This window comes from Aedes albopictus, chromosome 3, assembly GCF_035046485.1.
Source record: "Aedes albopictus strain Foshan chromosome 3, AalbF5, whole genome shotgun sequence".
Lineage (NCBI taxonomy): Eukaryota > Metazoa > Arthropoda > Insecta > Diptera > Culicidae > Aedes > Aedes albopictus.
The window spans coordinates 343,439,035-343,457,637 of record NC_085138.1 but is presented as its reverse complement, the minus strand read 5'-3'; the positions used below and the strand labels follow the sequence as shown (position 1 = coordinate 343,457,637).

The 18,603-nt window shown below is 39.5% G+C and overlaps 1 protein-coding gene across 1 annotated transcript; it reads right to left on the bottom strand.

Moving 5' to 3' along the window:
* Window positions 1-3,206: 3,206 nt before the first annotated feature.
* LOC134284319 (uncharacterized) lies at window positions 3,207-17,400 on the bottom strand. The gene is made up of 2 exons (XM_062843152.1): window positions 16,878-17,400; window positions 3,207-4,095 (listed from the first exon to the last, which is right to left on the bottom strand). The coding sequence occupies exons 1-2, from the start codon at window positions 17,026-17,028 to the stop codon at window positions 3,734-3,736; spliced, it is 513 nt and encodes a 170-aa protein (XP_062699136.1). The 5' UTR covers window positions 17,029-17,400; the 3' UTR covers window positions 3,207-3,733.
* Between the last annotated feature and the right edge of the window lie 1,203 nt (window positions 17,401-18,603).

The following is an 18,603-nucleotide window of genomic DNA, read 5'->3' as shown; positions in this document are numbered from 1 at the left end:
ACTGGTGAGTGCACTACACTGCCCAGACAACCAGTCATCGTATAAGATGCTGCATAAGATAATAAAGTGGAGGCCTTATGTGTGCATATCGCCCCCACTTTAACATCTTAAGCAACATCTTATACGATGACTGGTTGACTGGGTGAGTCATTACCAAGATTTGGGAGGAGGAAGTATTACCGGAGGAGTTGATGGATGGGTGTCGTGTGTCCCATCTACAAAAAGGGCGACAATTAGGATTGCGGGAGCTGCCGCGCGATCACACTACTGAGCGCTGCCTACAAGATACTCTCTCAAATTTTATGCCGCCGTCTATCACCGATTGCAAGAGAGTTAGTGGGGCGATATCAGGCTGGATTTATGGGTGAACGCGCTACAACGGACCAGATTTTCGCCATCCGCCAGGTGTTGCAGAAATGCCGCGAATACAACGTGCCCACACATCACTTGCTCATCGATTTCAAATCGGCGTATGATACAATCGATCGAGAACAGCTATGGCAGATTATGCACGAATACGGATTCCCGGAAAAACTGATACGGTTGATCAAGGCGACGATGGACCGAGTGATGTGCGTAGTTCGAGTATCAGGGACACTCTCGAGTCCCTTCGAATCTCGCAGAGGGCAACGGCAAGGTCGTGGTCTTTCGTGCTTCCTGTTCAACATTGCATTAGACGGTGTTATTAGGAGAGCGGGGATAAACACGAGTGGATCGATTTTCACGAAGTCCGTTCAGTTGCTTGGTTTCGCTGATGATATTGATATTATAGCTCGTAGATTTGAGACGATGGCGGAAACATACAACCGACTAAAGAGTGAAGCCAGGCGAATCGGACTAGCCATTAATGTATCGAAGACAAAGTACATGATTGCAAAGGGCTCCAAGGAAGAATCTCCGCCCGGCCCCCCGAATTTATATCGACGCACTAAGGGGATTGAGGTGGCCAAAAATCAAAAATTGACTTTATTTAATTTGAGATTGAGCTTCGGTAGTTGAAAGTAGACCACTTGGACCAATAAACCCTAGAATATTAGTTTGCCAATCCCTGTACTTATCAAGATAGCAGCAGAATAAGACCATTGCCAATTTTTGGTTAAATGAATGAAATGTTCGAGAAGTTGAACATTTCATTCATTTAACCAAAAATATCTTTGGCTTAAATAAAAAATGTCATGCATTTAAATTAGTTGCTAAAAGCTTGCTAATAAATGTTTCGAATGACATCTCAGACGTAGAAATATTGATTGTAAAACTATTAACTGATACCACATTAAAAAATCAAATTTTCTCCGTACATACCGTTTCATACAAAAAAAAATTTCGCAAAGTTTCGCTTCGGGACTACTTCTATGTCCTTGTTTAGGATCCCTGGGAAACATTGAAATCAAATTTGGCTACTACTAGCTGCTATTCTGCAATTTCAATAAAGTTGTCGGTAAAGATAGAGATATTTTTTTTTATCTGTATTAACGAGATTTTTAGCCCTGGGCTAGTTCATCTCGGGACCCACGTTTTACTTCCCTTCCGAAGGAAGAACTCACATTTTGTGAGTTGGTCGGGAGTGGGATTCGATCCCAGGTCCTCGGCGTGATAGTCAAGTGTTCTAACCATCCAACCAGATCCGCTCCGATAGAGATATTGCTATATAAAATCACCCGATTGGCCATAAAATACCTCTGAGGAAACATTTGATCCCCAGGGCCGCTTTTCTCGGTAAATCAATCATAGTGCAGTCTAAATCTGGTATTGGATCTCTTAACAAAGCGTATTTTAACGAATTAGAATTCATTTTGTAAATAGGAACAGAAATCCTTAAACGCCTAAAAGTATGCAATGCCCTTGTAATTTCATGGTGTTTGAAATTGACGTGTTGAAACAACCTGTTCAACATGGTTTTCATATTGTTAAGCATAAATGCTACAAATAGGAGCAAGACATTATAAAATTAACGCGAAAATATTTTTGGCCACCTGTTTGTATGGAGCCGCCCCATAGTGCGACGGTGATGAAATCGAGGCGGTTGAAGAATTCATGTACTTGGGCTCACTGGTGACCGCCGACAACGACACCAGCAGAGACATTCAGAGACGCATTATGGCAGGAAATCGAGCTTACTTTGGACTCCGTAGAACTCGACGATCGAACAAGGTTCGCCGTCCCACGAAGTTAACTATCTACAAAACGCTGATTGGACCGGTAGTCCTATATGAGCACGAAACATGGACCCTACGTGCAGAGGACCAACGCGCCCTTGGAGTTTTCGAATGGAAGGTATTGCGTACCATCTACGGCGGAGTGCAGATGGAAGACGGGACTTGGAGAAGGCGAATGAACCACGAGCTGCATCAACTGCTGAGAGAACCAACCATCGTCCACACCGCAAAAATCGGGAGGCTACGGTGGGCGGGTCACGTCATCAGGATGTCGGATAGCAACCCGACTAAAATGGTTCTCGAGAGTCATCCGACCGGTACAAGAATACGTGGAGCGCAGCGAGCTAGGTGGGTCGACCAAGTGGAGGACGATCTGCGGACCCTACGCAGAGTGCGGAACTGAAGATAGTCAGCCATGGACCGAGTGGAATGGAGACGGCTACTATATTCAGCAGAGGCCACCCCGGGATTAGCCTGATCGGTAAGGTAAGGTAAGTTAACCAATTATTGCTAGGTTTATTCTTAAAATGTAGATTGCCCAAGATCCAGCAGCCAAAGTGCTGTATTTACTATACCCTAAGAAATGCAATGTTTTCAAACCCTAACAATCCAAAATCCTTACTGTTCTTGTTGCATTCCTTCGCTTATGTGTGGTTCTCTGTTTCTTTGTGTATACAACGTCGGTGCTATTGTCGGTTAGTACGAGTGACGGGGCTCCACATGCGTTGGTATCAAATTACATTCATCGTGTGGCTCAAGTGGTAGGAATGCAAACACCTAGTGAGGGAGGATATATGCCTCTTCGACGTCGGCATTGCTTCGGTTTACCACAAGAATGTGACTGTTCTTGTTGTTTGATTGGCTGATGTGTGAAATGTTTATTGCTAGATCCTACATTCTGATTGGTACGAAATGAGCAGCTAATGGAATGTATGTAAGGCATGTTTCGTAAATAATTGCTTGTTTTCAATCATACATCTAGGGTCACGTGACTCACCTTAACAGCATGGTAACATAAAAACCCCAGTCATCAAATAACAACAAAACACGTCCGGTAATAACAGTTTTATTTATCTACATATCACATTCATAAATTTACAACAAACCGATCCACGTGATTCGAGAGCGACTGACTCCGCTAACGCGAACAAATCCAATTAACGCAAAAACACCACTTGTTCATTAATCAACGTTTTGCGGCGATACAATTTTGACGGACCTATCAACGCACATCTCTCCAGCAGCGTCTCGGTCTCGGCCCCATTGTGGAGGGCATCGCATCGTTCCGGAATTCCCACCTCGCTGATCGCTATCTCACCGTTGGCGTGAGAAAAGTTCCCACGATCTGCTCTCGCCGTCGTTTATTTCTCGAATGAATTGGAAAATTCTTACTAAGATCAGAATTTGGCTCTCATATCGAATTACTATCTAATTAAACTTAAACGTGAAGTTGGTGACTCCACTACATCCACGTGATCTATGACAAGGAATTAAAAGACAAAACGTCGGATGGACGAACAATCGCGTTTCGAACATTCGACGTCTTATGTTTCAACATTCATCCCCAAACATCGCCCCTAAGGAATCCGATAGGATGACGACACTCCTTGCAGCTGGTCCAGGATTTGCTTGTGCAATTCGTCGATCTGTTTGTACAGGTACGAGTGCAGATCTCCGCTGCCCGAATGGTTGTACGAGTTGCCTCGGTTGTCGAACGAAGCGATGTTACCGTTCTTGTCGATTTCCGCGTAGCTCTCGAAGTGTGTACCCGGGAACTGGTTGGCTTCCCGCTCGATCGTCTTGGCCGTGGGCTTTCCGGCCGGGTCCAAACATTCTCGGGTTATCTCCACCTGGTTCAGGTTTTCTCGGGTATTGTTCTTGACGATGATGCACTTGAAGGACTCCGGCGGGCACTTGAGGGTGTCGCAGAAGATGGTTCCTGGAAGAGACGAAAAGAGAAAGATAGGAACATTAGAGAGTTTTCTTTCCAAATAGTACATATTACAATGACGATAAACCAGATTGTGTTAGGCGCTGTCCATAAACTACGTAGATTTTTTTTCGGCCATCTCGGACCCCCCTCCCCCCTCGTAGACTTTTGTTCATACAAAATTTTCGAAATTTGTATGGAGCGTAGACTTTGGTCAGACCCCCCCCCCCGTCCACCCCTAAGAGTCTACGTAGTTTATGGACAGACCCTTAGTGGAATACGCTCAACTTTAAGTTGTTTTTAGGGTCTGTTCCAATTGACGAATTAAAATTAATTTTTACTTAAATTTGACAGTTCGACACTTAAACTTGACAGTTCCCCTAAGGATATAATTATCGAACTGTCAAGTTTAAGCGAAAATTAATTTCAATTCTTCAATTAGAACAGACCCTTAGTGTTTCGTACGTGTGTCGATTGGTACTTGGGGAGCATCCATAAATGACGTAGCATTTTGTGGGGAGTCTCTGATTCTGCTGCGTACCATGTATTAGGTATGGGAAAATATGCTACAAGGGGGAAGGGGTGTCCAATCGGCCAAAATATGCTACGTTATTTGTGTATGCTCCCTGCATGTTTAGTGATGGCCCATATCCTTTTCAAGACGAAGCAGCTCGATTGTGTTGTTCCTCGAGAAGCAGAACTGGTGTGATGATTAAAGCTCATGATTATCACGCTGAGGACCTGGGATCGAAACCGTCTCCCGACATAGAGGAGCTGGGGGTAAGACGTCCACGTTAAGGAAGAGTTCAATTTTAATACACACTTTTTTGACACTACTAATATGAAGCTTTAACATGTTTCCTTAGAAATGAAAGAAACCATCAATCAGGTTTATGTTTTACTACTTAAAAATTCAATTAAAAAAAAGATTCGGGCATTAAAAAAAGTTACGAATAATGCATTGGTTTCATAATGACCCAGAAATTCAAACTAATTATAAAATGATGATTTTTTCACCAATTGAAATGACCAATGTCTTATTTGAAAGATAAATTCGTCAAGAATGTGTTGATATGTTGAAAGAGTGATTCCGGGAGCATTGGCCACCGGGAATCTGCTGCATAGGACACCATGTCGGACATGTGGAATAGCACTACATTTTGCCAGTAGTTGTGAAATATTCCGCGTTCTTTACCACTTAGAAGGATACTGTCTTCGGCAAAGTTGCGCAGAAGACTAAGAGCTTTCACATTGAATACAATTTAGTTCGAGAACCATTCACTGCGTGGCGCTAGTGTTCTTAGGAGCTTCCAGTTCAGTCTAGACGCCGAATATCTCGCGATCTGAACATCTTAGAAAGATACTATCTTGGGAAAAGTTACTCAGAAGACTGGGAACTTTCACAAAGAATACAATATAGTTCGAGAATCACTCACTATAGGACGCTAGTGCTCTTGGAAGCTTCCAGTTCAGTCTAAACGTCGTATATCTCGCGTTCTGGACCACTTAGAAGGATAATGTCTTTGGCATAGTAACTCAGTAGACTAAGATCTTTCACAAAATTTAGTTCAAGAATCACCAACAGCATGGCGCTAGTGTTCTTGGGTGCTTCCAGTTTAGTCTAAACGTCGTATATCTCGCATTCTGGACCAATTAGAAAGACACTGTCTTAGTCAAATTCACTCATAGGACTGAGGGGTCTCCAGTTACCCTAATGGTTAAGGCTATGGATCGCCAATCCGGAGACGGCGAGTTCGATATCCGTTTCAGTCGGGAAAATTTTCTCGACTCCCTGGGCATAGTGTAGAATTGTACTTGTCTCACAATATACAAATTCATGCAATGGCAGGCAAAGAAAACCCTTCAATTAATAACTGTGGAAGTGCTCAAGGAACACTAAGTTGAAGCGAGGCAGACCAAGTCCCGGAATGGACACTCTACTGGGAACCAACGTACGCAGTTTTAGACCTACTCATACAGGTGATGTGATGCTCTAGTTCAAACGCGACTTATAGCGCAAGAGCGCCATTTACAAAAGTCTATCGGAAGAGTTCATTGGCGAGGTGTCGAGGTGAACGCTCTTAGCTCTCATGGCTGAAACACATTTGGCCTTAGTGGCCAGCAACCTGTGGTGGACGCTAACGAAACCGGGCGCTAACAACGCGAGCCACCGGAGACTTGCTTCAGGTGTCTGGAACCAGGGTACAAGTCATGCAACTGCAAAGGCTCTGACAGGAGCAAGCTATGTAGTGCAGGCCATATGGAGGTGATGGTCGTAAGGCACAAGGCTGCACGAATCCTCCCAAGAGTTGGGAGGCCCAAGGCGCCCAACCTTCAGAAGAGCCACATTTGTCGACAAGAGCAGGTAACACAGCTGAACTTGAACCAATGTGACGCTGCCCAGCAACTACTGTGTCAGAAAATTCGTTGAGTGGGGGACGGATATCGCCACTATAGCGGAGTCATACAGTCATAGTTGCCCGTAACGGCAACTTGGTCGTGGATGGGTCCGGAGAACGTCCAGGAGGTCATACTGGTGCCCTGCGGTCGAACTCGACCCTTGAAGCGAATAAGTGGCCACGGAGAGAACATCTTGGTGGCGTTGCTGTCGTGGCGTCGGCCTACTGCGATTGGAAAGGGGATTCTGGAAAGGGTCGGGGCACGTGGAGGCCCCACTGCCAACAACTTCTTCTGGCGCTGCAGCTGGCTGATAGGGTTTGAGCCTTCAGCATGTCAAATCACGGGGTGTCCGGTATCCTGCTCTTCCTGTAGGAGACGATCTTCATCCACACTACCTGTACATGCGCCGTTCGGGTATCTGTTGAATAGATTATCCCTCCGTTTCTTTTAGAAAAAAAATTAGATCAAGGGCCGGGGCAGGTGGAGACCCTATGTTGGCAAGACCTTCTGTGTGCTAGCTATACTATCACTTCAGGAGGTCAAATATTGGTGTTTGCAGTATTAGTTTTTGCTTTTTTTCACAGCAGTTGAAAGCAGGCGTGGTGTGCCGACCCTGCCGCTTACCGAATACAGTGGCGTTTCGGTTTTATCACTAGTCGTTTTAATCACTACTCGCCCAAATTCACGGTTTTCTGTTCGATTATATCACGATTTTCATTCCGTTTTTGTCACACTTGTTTTAAAACATTCCGAAATCAATATAAAATAAATACTGCATTGTCCAGCCCACCAAAACAGTCAAAAAATATAAGCTACGACTTATATATTTTGCATCTGAACGATTTTGGATAAAAAATCACATTTATTTCTCGTTTCGTTTATGTCACGGTAATTTTTTTTTTGACCGTGATAAAACCGAAAAACCACTGTACAAGAAAAGTGGTAAGTCCACCTGGGAAGCTGGCAAAGCTTCAGCATGTCACCTTGGTACCTAGTCGAAAGAGCGTGTCTAGTCTACTCCTTTGATTAAAAAACATCATTCGGGGATATTGCTGGACAAAAAGACATTTTGCCAAATTATCATGAGGTGGAATCGTCATTGGGGTGGATCAATAATAGACCGATAGAACCACAGGCCTCGAAAGAACAGCCTATTCCTAGAAGAAGATAACATGTCTTCAGGATAAATTGATAGTTTGATAGCCAAGCAACTCTGTAACAATCTATTTAAGGCGAAACTGGAAGCATTTTCTCATTTTTTCGGTTTTTGATTTTTTATTAAATAACGAAGCAATATTTCCAAAATCGATTTTCGTGCACATGTAGCATATGGATCAAGGTATCTTCTGAATTTTTTTGAGCTGGAAAATGTTTTCCATTTTTGCAGAAACCATTTTTTTCGTGAAATTTTGTTCAAAAATGGTTTCTGCAAAAACGAAAAACATTTTCCACTACAAAAAAAAATTCAGAAGATACCTTGATCCATACTCTAGATGTGCACGAAAACCGATTATGAAAATATTGCTTCGTTATTTAATAAAAAAACAAAAACCAAAAAGTGATGAAATGCTTCCAGTTTCGCCTTAACTAAGAACAACCTTTTTTTTAAGAAGAGGGAATGTCAGGTAAAATATTTCATAGTTTGACCGCCAATCAAGTCTTTAACCTTTCAGGACGCGCGCCATCAAGCAACCGAAACTGAACCGCGCTAGCGCTGCATACGATGAGCGAGGTTTTTTGATAGTGTTGTACTTTTTACAACAGCGTGCGCGCTGAAGGGTTAAAGATGTAACTAGAAAGAATAGCTTTTTATTTAAAGAAGGACAAGTGTTTATTGCTATTCAGAATAACAACCTTTGACGAAAATAGAAAAAATAAATAAAAAACGCCCATTTGGCCTAGCAATGATTGAAATCAATATTCCACTGAATAAATCAATCCAAAGAAGAAATAAAATATCGGATCATGTTTAAAGTTGCAAAAATACCTTCTGAGAATTATATTTTCCTAAAATATCCTTCATGGTAAATTGTTTTACAGGAAAAAATATCAAGAGAACATCTTTCCATCCTTTCTACCCTTCGTACACCCATAAGAAGGGTATGAGTACCACTCGAAAAACCGACTTTCGATCCGAGGCCCGCAGGGCCGAGTCTCATATACCGATCAACTCAGCTCGACGAGCTGATCAAATGTCTGTATGTATTAGGGAACGTCTATCAATTACGTCACGTTAAGGGGGAGGGGGGTTCAGCAAAGTGTGACGACCCATACAATAATTTCAGAGGTTCCATACAAAAAGCGTGACATAGGGGGGAGGGGGGTTGAAAATGGTCGATTTTTGCGTAACGTAATTTATGGACGTCTCCTTAGTGTGATTTAAACACTCGTTTTTGCTCTACACTGCTTATTCAATTCGCGCGCGCGTTTGTGTGTATGTGTATGTGCGTATGTTAGAAAAAGGCACGCACGTTTCTCAGCCGTCGGATATAGAGGGTCTTGCCCGGGATTTCCCGGGACAAAAATCCCGGGATATCCCGGGATCTGAAAAATCCCGAATCCCGGGATATTTTTCTGAAATTCCCGGGATTTCCCGAAATTACAAATATAGAAATAGTGTGTTCTATTAAAACGTAACTATTCAAACAAAAAGTTGTTTCACCAATGTTTACATTTTACATTCGATTCTACACTATCTGTGGCCATATTTTTCTACGGAAATCATGTTTTTGATAGGAAACCTTGTGAATGTGCTACTGATTTGAATGAATATCAGAATGTTGATTCTGAGGGTTTCTTTTAAGGCAGTTTTCCTTGCAAAATTTTTAATAGAACAATTTGTACACATTTTCCACTACACATGCAAAATATTTTTCAGAGGAGCTTCTGCTGTTTTTATTTGAGATATCTGAAATACTTGTAACCATTTCTGATAGAATTCTCCAGAAAATCTGATACTGAAAGAAGCTAGATTCCTACTGTACTACATTTTCAGATGTTAAAAAAATCACGTTAGAGAAATATATTAATATTTTCGTGATATAAGCAATATCACCGCATCCCCAAAGGATTTATGGCAAAAAGTCACTCACATAAATTACAGAATTTGGGGAGGCTTCCATCCTGATTTTTGTTTTAAAAGAATTCTTCATGGAACTTCTGCAGGGCTTTCTTATGCAATCCTTGCAATATTTTAAAACTCTTGTTTTTTTTTCAACATGCTTAAGCATAAAGTATCATCAATTAGGCATACGAATGCAAAAATGGTTTATTGACAAAATAGCAAGTATTCAGCTTATAACTGTATAAGGGTGGATAAAATGAATGTTGAAATACACTACCCACACCGGCAGCGATGTAATACCATGATGAAAGAATAATAGAAAATTATAAATTCTTTAAAAAACAACAAGGAAATAACTTCAGATTGCTAAAGGTTGTATTTTTTTTAATACATCGAAAACAAGATCAGACAAGCTTCAGGATAAAAATTCGGGAGGCGTAAGAAACGTCTGAAGGTAAAAAGGCATCTCCTATGTATTGCATGAAAGATTTTTTTAAAGAACTTTTAAAAGATTCTTTAAAGTGATTTTCTAATGATTTTTTGAGCAAACAATCTTGAAAAGCCATCATTAGAAATTTTCAAATCACTTCAACTTTTTCCACCCCATTCTGGCAGAAAAATTCTCATATTGATTCCCAAAAATAACATATGGAGAGGCTACTACTTGAATCAATGAAATAATTTCTCTAGAAATCCAGTGCAGTCTTTGTTAATTAGTTCCTCTAGGAAAGAAAATATTGTTTGAAATAAGTTGAAAAAAAAAATTCGGCGGCTAGGTACTTCAGTTGGAATTTCATTCCGAACTTTTTCATTTCTGCTTAAAATGTCTCGGGGCTGTTAGTTTTTAAAGCATTGTCCAGTTAGAATCCGGACGCAGATAATCACTTATATCTCAGAGGTAGAATAACAAACTGAAAAGGTTAAGCCCTCAAAACAAAGATAATTTACTGTAGTTTCATGGAAAAATATCGGTATTTATTTCGGTAAATTTCATCTTTTTCGCAAAATAAAAAATATCTAAAAATATGCTTGAAAATTCATTTCATACATTTTTCTTAGTTTTTGGATTATTTGGATTTTTTCCCGGGATCCCGGGAAATCCCGGGATTTTAAAAATAAAAATCCCGATTCCCGGGATTTTTTTCAGTCCGGGAAACAAGACCCTCTAGTCGGATATCCAATTGGGTTTTAAAATTTTGAAAAATGTGTTGCTCTTTTGGTTTTATACGAAAGAGCACCTTTTTCCAATCATAGTGACTGATTTTTTTTCAGATTTTTAGAACTCTGTTTTGGTACCGTCGTTGGGGGTGAGAATGGGTCAAAAAAAGGATACTCAAAGATTGTTTGTTAAATAACAAACGCAATTGAAGTCGGAATAACTTTTTATTTGGTATGTATACTCTTCTATGTGGTAATGATAGTTTAGCAAGAAAGTATCACGTTATATGAATTGCTTGCTAAACTACAAATGGTTCAAAATTGACCCAATCTCACCCCTTAGAGGGGGTGAGAATGGGTCAAAGTATTCGAAAACGCCTATCTAAGAATATAAGTTAATTTTATTGATCATATATAGTAAACCTACTTAGAACACAATGTTATCATGACGAATGAAAACTTAGGTAATTTTAAAAGAGGATTAATCCACCTAAAAGGCCTAATACAATCGAAAAAATGGTTGAAATTTGATAAAATAACGTTTGTATGCTGTATCGCCATTTTTAGCCACCATAATCATCCTCATTAAGAGTTTCAACCTCCATGAGAGGAGGGGGATTACAATGAGGGAGTGGCGCATTGAAAGATTGATTGTAAAAAAATCGTTATAGTTTTCGTATACTGCATAAGAAATGTTTAACCAAATCCTCCGTTATAAACTCTTATGTACATGATCATTGACCTCTATATTGCTAAAGCAAATCACTCCATCTCGAGGAACGCCATTAAGTCTATTTTGTGAGCTTACGATATTGCAGTACTCTAAAGATTAGCTGATGATAAGAGGAGGTGTCCAAACGCATGGGTGTATTGTTGTGAATGATTTTAGGCACTAAACGTATTAACACACTCGTTTGACACTTCTCGACATATTTTCGAAAGAAAGCGTGCTTTTATGAAGATACGGTAAACATGGCACCACTCTAACGTCAAATGGGGACTGGATAACAAGTTGAATTTTTAGTTAAGGATGTGTGCACTCCATAACTTGCTTGACCCAATCTCACCCCCATTCTTAATATTTAGACATAGGGTCGAAAATATTGAATTTTTCAATAAAAAGAGCAATGACATCCCGCTCTTTTCATTGCATCAACCAGGTAATACCTATAGCTAATCACTTATAAGAAAATTTATGGTTTGGTACTTGTGTTAAACATTACGAAGGAGAATTTTTTTCGGAGTGATTTACTAGTAGTTTCATCATATAAGTTTAGCCACAAATTTAACAAAAATCGACTATTGCTAAACATCTTATTCTGCATCATGACGTGTAAAAACATTTCCTCTTTGAAATAATATAAAGTTTTCTATATAAATTAGCGATAGTTGATGAGCTTTTTCAAATTTTATGTTTCTCCGTTTTGGCCCAATCTCTCCCCCAGACCCATTGTCACCCCCATTGACGGTACCTAAAATCAATTTCAAAGAGATTTTATGAAATCACCTTTTGTCAGCTGGGCAACTGCTTGACAGCTCCGCCCAGTACAAACTGCGACGAGGGGTGATTCGACAAATCGCTCCCATACAAACTTCAAATTGATTTTTAAATAGGTTCCCGGACTCCAAAATTCATGAAAATTTGGATTTCGGCTTAGTTTGACATGCAGATTCAGTATATCGAATTATCTCAACACCGTTAAAGAAGCCAATTTGGATTCTCTTAGCTCCAAATAAAAGCTACAACATCATAGTAGAACTTGGGAGTACTTGGGAGAAATACAGGTTAGCTTTTTGAGAGATTTTTGTCCAAGTGTATCATATTAAATATCTCAGCCATTTGGGTTCTCTAAGCACCCCAAGTAACAATTGAACAGCATTTTAGCATTTGAGGGAAGTTATAATGGCTTTATCGATGTAACGAGCATCGAACATTTAACAATGCTTAAGCTAAAAAAATACAAATTTCATGTCAAGCTACTTTCCCAACCTTTTCTAGACAAACCGAATAGCCATAATTTTTTTTATTTTCATGCCAAGTTTTTAACGGCTTTAAAAACTTGCTCTAAACCGTATTAAAATACACAATAGTATGATTTTAACAACGCCGTGACAAAGCATCTTTCAACACTTTTGGTTATCACACAAGCTACGTTTAAACCTATAATTTCACTTGATAGCTCTTCCCAAACACACTGACTACTCACAATTTTGAACCGTTATAAAACGACACTTCGATTTATTGCTTGGCAATTCACAATACAATTAGCAATTTCATCAGTAAGCAAGCCAATTTCAAGTAATAAATTAAGAAAATATCGCCATTCTGACTGATTTCAGGATGAATTCTATTTTACATCACGCTTCAGCTATCAAACTTTGATGGTTGTCGTTTGACTACCATATAAACTGAAAAATAGCAAAACGGTAATCAATCGGCATAGATAAATGGGCATTCATAAATTTCATATCAAACCAAAGTGCTCTTTTTTCAATTTTTATGATGGCAAAACAGCATTGATCACTGAAACCGTCACTTACGGGCTCCGCCATGTTTATTTTTCTCCTTTTCGAGAGTTTGTGCGAATTTTCAATTAGATTATTCTTGATTTTTCTGCCATAAAACAGCCATGACCTGATTTAGAACATGATGCAAGGTTGTTCGGATGATAAAAAGTTAACGAAAATTGCTCCACCTGCAAAAATCATTCCCTTGCTATTTTTTTTGCGTATTTCAAAATAACTTTAAGGACAAGGTATTTGGAGTACATAGCTCAAAATTTCTAGAGCACCGTTTTTTAGAACCGTTGAACGGATTTGGATGAAAATGCATCACGCTATTGACAACCACTGAACAATTAGCGTGATGCATTTTCATCCAAATCCGTTGAACGGTTCTAAAAAACGGTGCTCTAGAAATTTTGAGCAATGTACTCCAAATACCTTGTCCTTAAATATGTCACTATATGAATGGGCATTTCAAATTCACGTCTTTTTACGTATTCCGCAGTAAATTTCACACGGCACTATAAAATTCTCCTCTTTAAAAGGGATATTTCACATTTACAATCCTATTAATCCACCTAGTGGTGATAGTGCCTTTCTCGTCGAATATGTGCTCATGATCTTTCCGTCGACGCAATCAATCTTGCTTTAGAATCAGTGATCAGCTGAAAATATCAGTCCTCTCAGTTGACTGCTTGACCACCTTCACTGGAGGCCGATCCATACCAAGATGACAATTACAAGCTTATTTTATCTTTCCGGAAATGATTCCGGAACACTACCGGTATATTAAAATGTTGTCTGAGCTTATGTTAATTCTAACTGTTCACCAGGTTACCCGGAACTAACACTACCGGTAGTAACTTCTGTGGACTATGCCTATTTGCTTATTATCCATGCATTACTAACAAAAAAGAGATTTGATGTACCGCAAGCATGGGTTTGATTCACTTTGATATATGTCCACTTCCGGTGGGACACCCTAATCTGGTTCCGGAACACTAGGGGAGACTGAGGAGACTTGATCCTTGGGGAGACTTGTTCCCACCATATTTTCTCGGAATCTAAAACAGTTTTCTTTAGAGATGGGCGAACCGTTCGCGAACGGTTAAAAAGAACTAGTTCTTTGTAAAGAATGATTGAACTGTCGTTCGTTTTAAAAGAACGGTAGTTCTTCGTTCTCTCAAAAAACGGGAAAACTGAATGTCACTCAGCAGAACCGTTTATTCTTCTTTTCCTAAGAACGAAGATTGATTTCTGAGAGACAGTTCTCCGGTCAAAGAACGGCATTTGCGAAATGATTGGTCAATGCACATGATCACTAATCTTATAAGAGACGAACCAGCCAAGGGCTGAAAGTCTCTCTAATAAAGACAAATCAATCAATCAACTAATCTTATATGTTTGCGGAGGTGGATTTACAAAATATAAAATAGTTTATGTGATTACGTAATTATAATTATTATATCACGTAAAATAACGACTTGACTAGTAGATCTTTAGATTGACATTAGATTTACAAAACAACAAAAAAAAAACTACTGATCGGTAGAACGGTTCACGAGAACAAGTTCTTTTTAAAGAACTGTTCAAATGCGAACGATTCCTTCGAAAGAACTGTTTTGCCCATCTCTAGTTTTCTTCTAGCATATTTTTTTCAAAAACAACATCTGGACAGACGACAATGTTTTGACTACAATTGATTTTAATTGTGTATTGCATTATTTTTTAATGGCTGATGGTTTGTTTTCAGTCCTTCAGAAATCTTTTAAGCGACTCCGAAAAATCTCAATAACTTTGTGAAAATTGAGCCACATCGTGTCAAAATTTCATAGCACATAGTATAAATAAAATACTATCAAACTTATGTATCCAAATAAAGTTGTTATAGAAGTATTTTAAATAATGTTGTTTAGTGTATACAACAGTGACATGGGGAGACTTGATCCCTCGAGGAGTACACACACATTATACATGTGAAAAATAAAATTCTATTTGGAAGCCTCTATTTACTCGGAATTGTAGTATATTCAATGATAAAACGTGTCAGATAATTATTATTTTATTACACACCATAAAAAGAGGGATCAAGTCTCCCCATTTTCAAAAAAACAGCATAACCTTAACAATTTAAGGAAATCTTATAGTTTCAAATTCACCATATTCATCAAAAATACAAGAAAACTTTAAATGAAAATGAATAGGAAGCTTCTGGAGTTATTTTCCCTTTGAAATAACCATGTGCTCAAAAGGGGATTAATTGTGGCCCATTTTTGAAAAATACATCATAAGACATGCCTCCATAAAAACACAGTTTTGAAAACTTTAACAATAATTTAAAATCTTTCTGTTGTGCATAAACTTGCAATAGATGTATACCTTCCATTCTGAACGAAAAACGGATCAAGTTTTGTGTTTTTCTTGAAGTTGCAGGCAAATTAAGAAAAAGGGATCAAGTCTCCCCAGTCTCCCCTACCTATAGTCGAAACAATTTCTAAAGACAACAAGAAAATATCGGAAAACACATTCACGCTCATTCTTGTTAACGGACGTAACCACTTTTGAACGTTTCTGATTTTGATTTTGCTGGCGTAAACTGGAATGCGAACGATTTACTTTCGAAAGTGGATTCGATCGAAAGCAAATTACTATTTTTAACAAACTTCGATTTTCATCTTGTAAAATTTCTGAAAAAGTGCACCACGTGGTCTGAAAACCCCAAGGGTTTCGATTGAAAACCTTCTGAACCCCCCTGAAGTATCCCGCAAACTTGAATCGAATACTTTTTGAAACCCATTGAAGTCCCTCTTGGAATTCCCGAAAACTTATAAAAAACACTTTGAAGACCGCTACAAACCTGTAAAGCCCCATGAATCCCATTGAAATGCCTTAAAACCCCTAATACAACCGGAAATATCTCTCAATCGCGCAAGGAAACCCTCCCAGCCCATCTAAAACCGCTTGAAACAACTTAAGAACCCTTCGAAACTCACCCGAAAGCCTTCTTAATTCTCATTGTGTCATTGACGAGTGGCTTAATTTCCTTAACAGGGGAGGAAAAAACATCATTTTTGAACCCCAGATAGCATCCTTAAAATCTTCTAACCGTTAAGTTTCTACAGAAGTTTTGGAAGAATTTCTGAAAAAAATCATCGAAAAAAATCTTGAAGAAATTTAAAAAAAATCTCAGTATAAATACATATATGAATGCATCCCAGGAAAATCGAAGTAGGAAGTTTTGAAATAAACCCCTAGTGGGATCACCTTTCCAGAAATGCATGAAATAACAACTCTCAACATAATTTTCTAACAAATTATCCACGGACATTCTTGAGAAATTCAAGAAGGAATTCTTAAAAGAACTTAAGAAGAGTTTTAGTAAAATACATATTTGAAATACTCTCAAAACCACTGGAACAATTCAGTAAGAAACCCATGGAGGAAATCGCTTGGGAATCTATGGAGGAATTGATCAATAAAGTTGTGGAAGAATCCCAAACGGAATTTAAAAGCTGTTAAGCTGATACCACACATGACGAAAACAAAACCTAACAGTGCCAGATTATTTTCAAGGTTATACATAAATTTAGAATGTTTAAGAAAAAATGTAATCGTTGTCACGTGAAACACTTATCTATAATGATTTTCTAACTCTACTACTCACCGTTCTCGATCCTGGCGTTAGCCTCCCCGCTCAGTGTCAACAGAGAGTTCAGCTGCCTTTTCTCACGAAGAGCTGCTCCTTGAACACCACTCAATCCCACCACTACCAACAACAGTCCAAGGCTCAAAATCACTTGTTTGGAATTCATCATTACGTTCTTTTTTCTGAAATCTATCAGAACAGTATTCAAACACTTGAAATTCTCAGTTTTCAACAAGCTTTCAAGATCACTTTTCACTCAACAGTCTCCAGATGCACAAACTTTATCCAGCAGCCGCCGATCACCAAACACAAACTGACCTCATCCCACCATAGCTGTAGCCTATTTAAGTGCTACTAATTTTAATGAACTTCACCAGATATCCAATGCGCTCCAGCCTCCCTCACATCTGTGGAACACACTGCTAATTAGTTTCCTCAAACGGGTGAATCGTCGATCGTTTGCATCCACAATGATCCAGTTCTCTGAGTTCACGTCGTCGTCGCTTATCGATCACCAACTACCTGAACCTGACACTGTAATGCGCGCCTTATCGAGTGCGTAGAATCTCCCAATCGAAATTCTCACAAGCCGGCATTATTCATCACCACACCGCTGGCCGCCGGAGAAAAACTGCACGCAATTTTCCTAGCACAAATCGACCATTGTCTACCGGTGACCTGTTGTGCGTCACCAACGCAACGTTCATCCAATTTAGAAACGATCGGGATCACCCGGCGGCAGAGACAGACCGGATGTAATTGTTGATCGCCGGCTTCGACCGGGAGATTCACACGGAATTGTAACGCGATATCACTCGGGGCGGGACGACACTTACAAAGTGGCGAACATGAGTGAAAAACACTAGGTGTTTGAACGATTGCTGAAGTCGTGTATCGTTCTGTTCGGACAGCTGCCACCGGGTATATGATGAAATCGAACGACAAACGGTCAGAACGCGAGACATTCGATTCTGTGACTGAGTGGCGTGTGCTGCCTCTGCGCTGAATACTAATTTGCTACGGTCGTCGTCGAAGCATTCGGAGGAAGTGCAGATAAGAGCTTTACGAGGCCGCAGCTGCTGGATGGTTGATAGCGCTCCGGCCTCTTGGGAGCGATGAAATGGGAACGGTGGCTGAACTATACGCTGATGCTGTGGAGGTGATCAGTCCAATCGTTCTAATGACGATGTTGTAACACCAAGCAATCGCAGACCATTGACAAGATTAATGACAGACAGAAAATCAGTCTAATAACTTGTTTAACATTTTGAAATTTGGAGTTTTTCAGTGAAAGAGTTCTTTCGGACTACAGGACAATTCACGATAATTTCAAAGATGTACTCCGGCTGTGTCGATGATTTTACTTTTTATTTTTTTGTTTCGATGGAACAACAGGTGGGAAAACAGAAAGAAATTACAAGAAAATTTATTTTTAAGCAAGTAAGTGTTACTGTATGAACATCTTAGAACATCTTTTACAAATAACTCCAAAAATTGCTTGAAGATTCCTTCAGCAATCTTTCTAGCAGTTCCTTCCGGAACCCATCCAAGAGTTCCTTAAGGATTTGTTACAGGATTCATTCAATGAACTATTTTTGGAGCCTAATCAGAAATTTCCTAGAATGAGCTTCTTTAGCAATTGCTACAAAAGTCGCTTCGAAAATTCCTGCTACATTTTCTCCAGAAGTCTAGACTTCCTCTTAGAAATTTCTCAACGAGTACATTCAGAAATTCCTCGGTCATA

Bases quoted from the DNA above. Each gene is read 5' to 3' on its own strand.
- LOC134284319 (XM_062843152.1), bottom strand. From the start codon at position 17,028: ATGATGAATTCCAAACAAGTGATTTTGAGCCTTGGACTGTTGTTGGTA. The intron at 4,096-16,877 runs GTGAGTAGTAGA...CGTCTCTTCCAG, and splicing joins TAACGCCAGGATCGAGAACG to GAACCATCTTCTGCGACACC.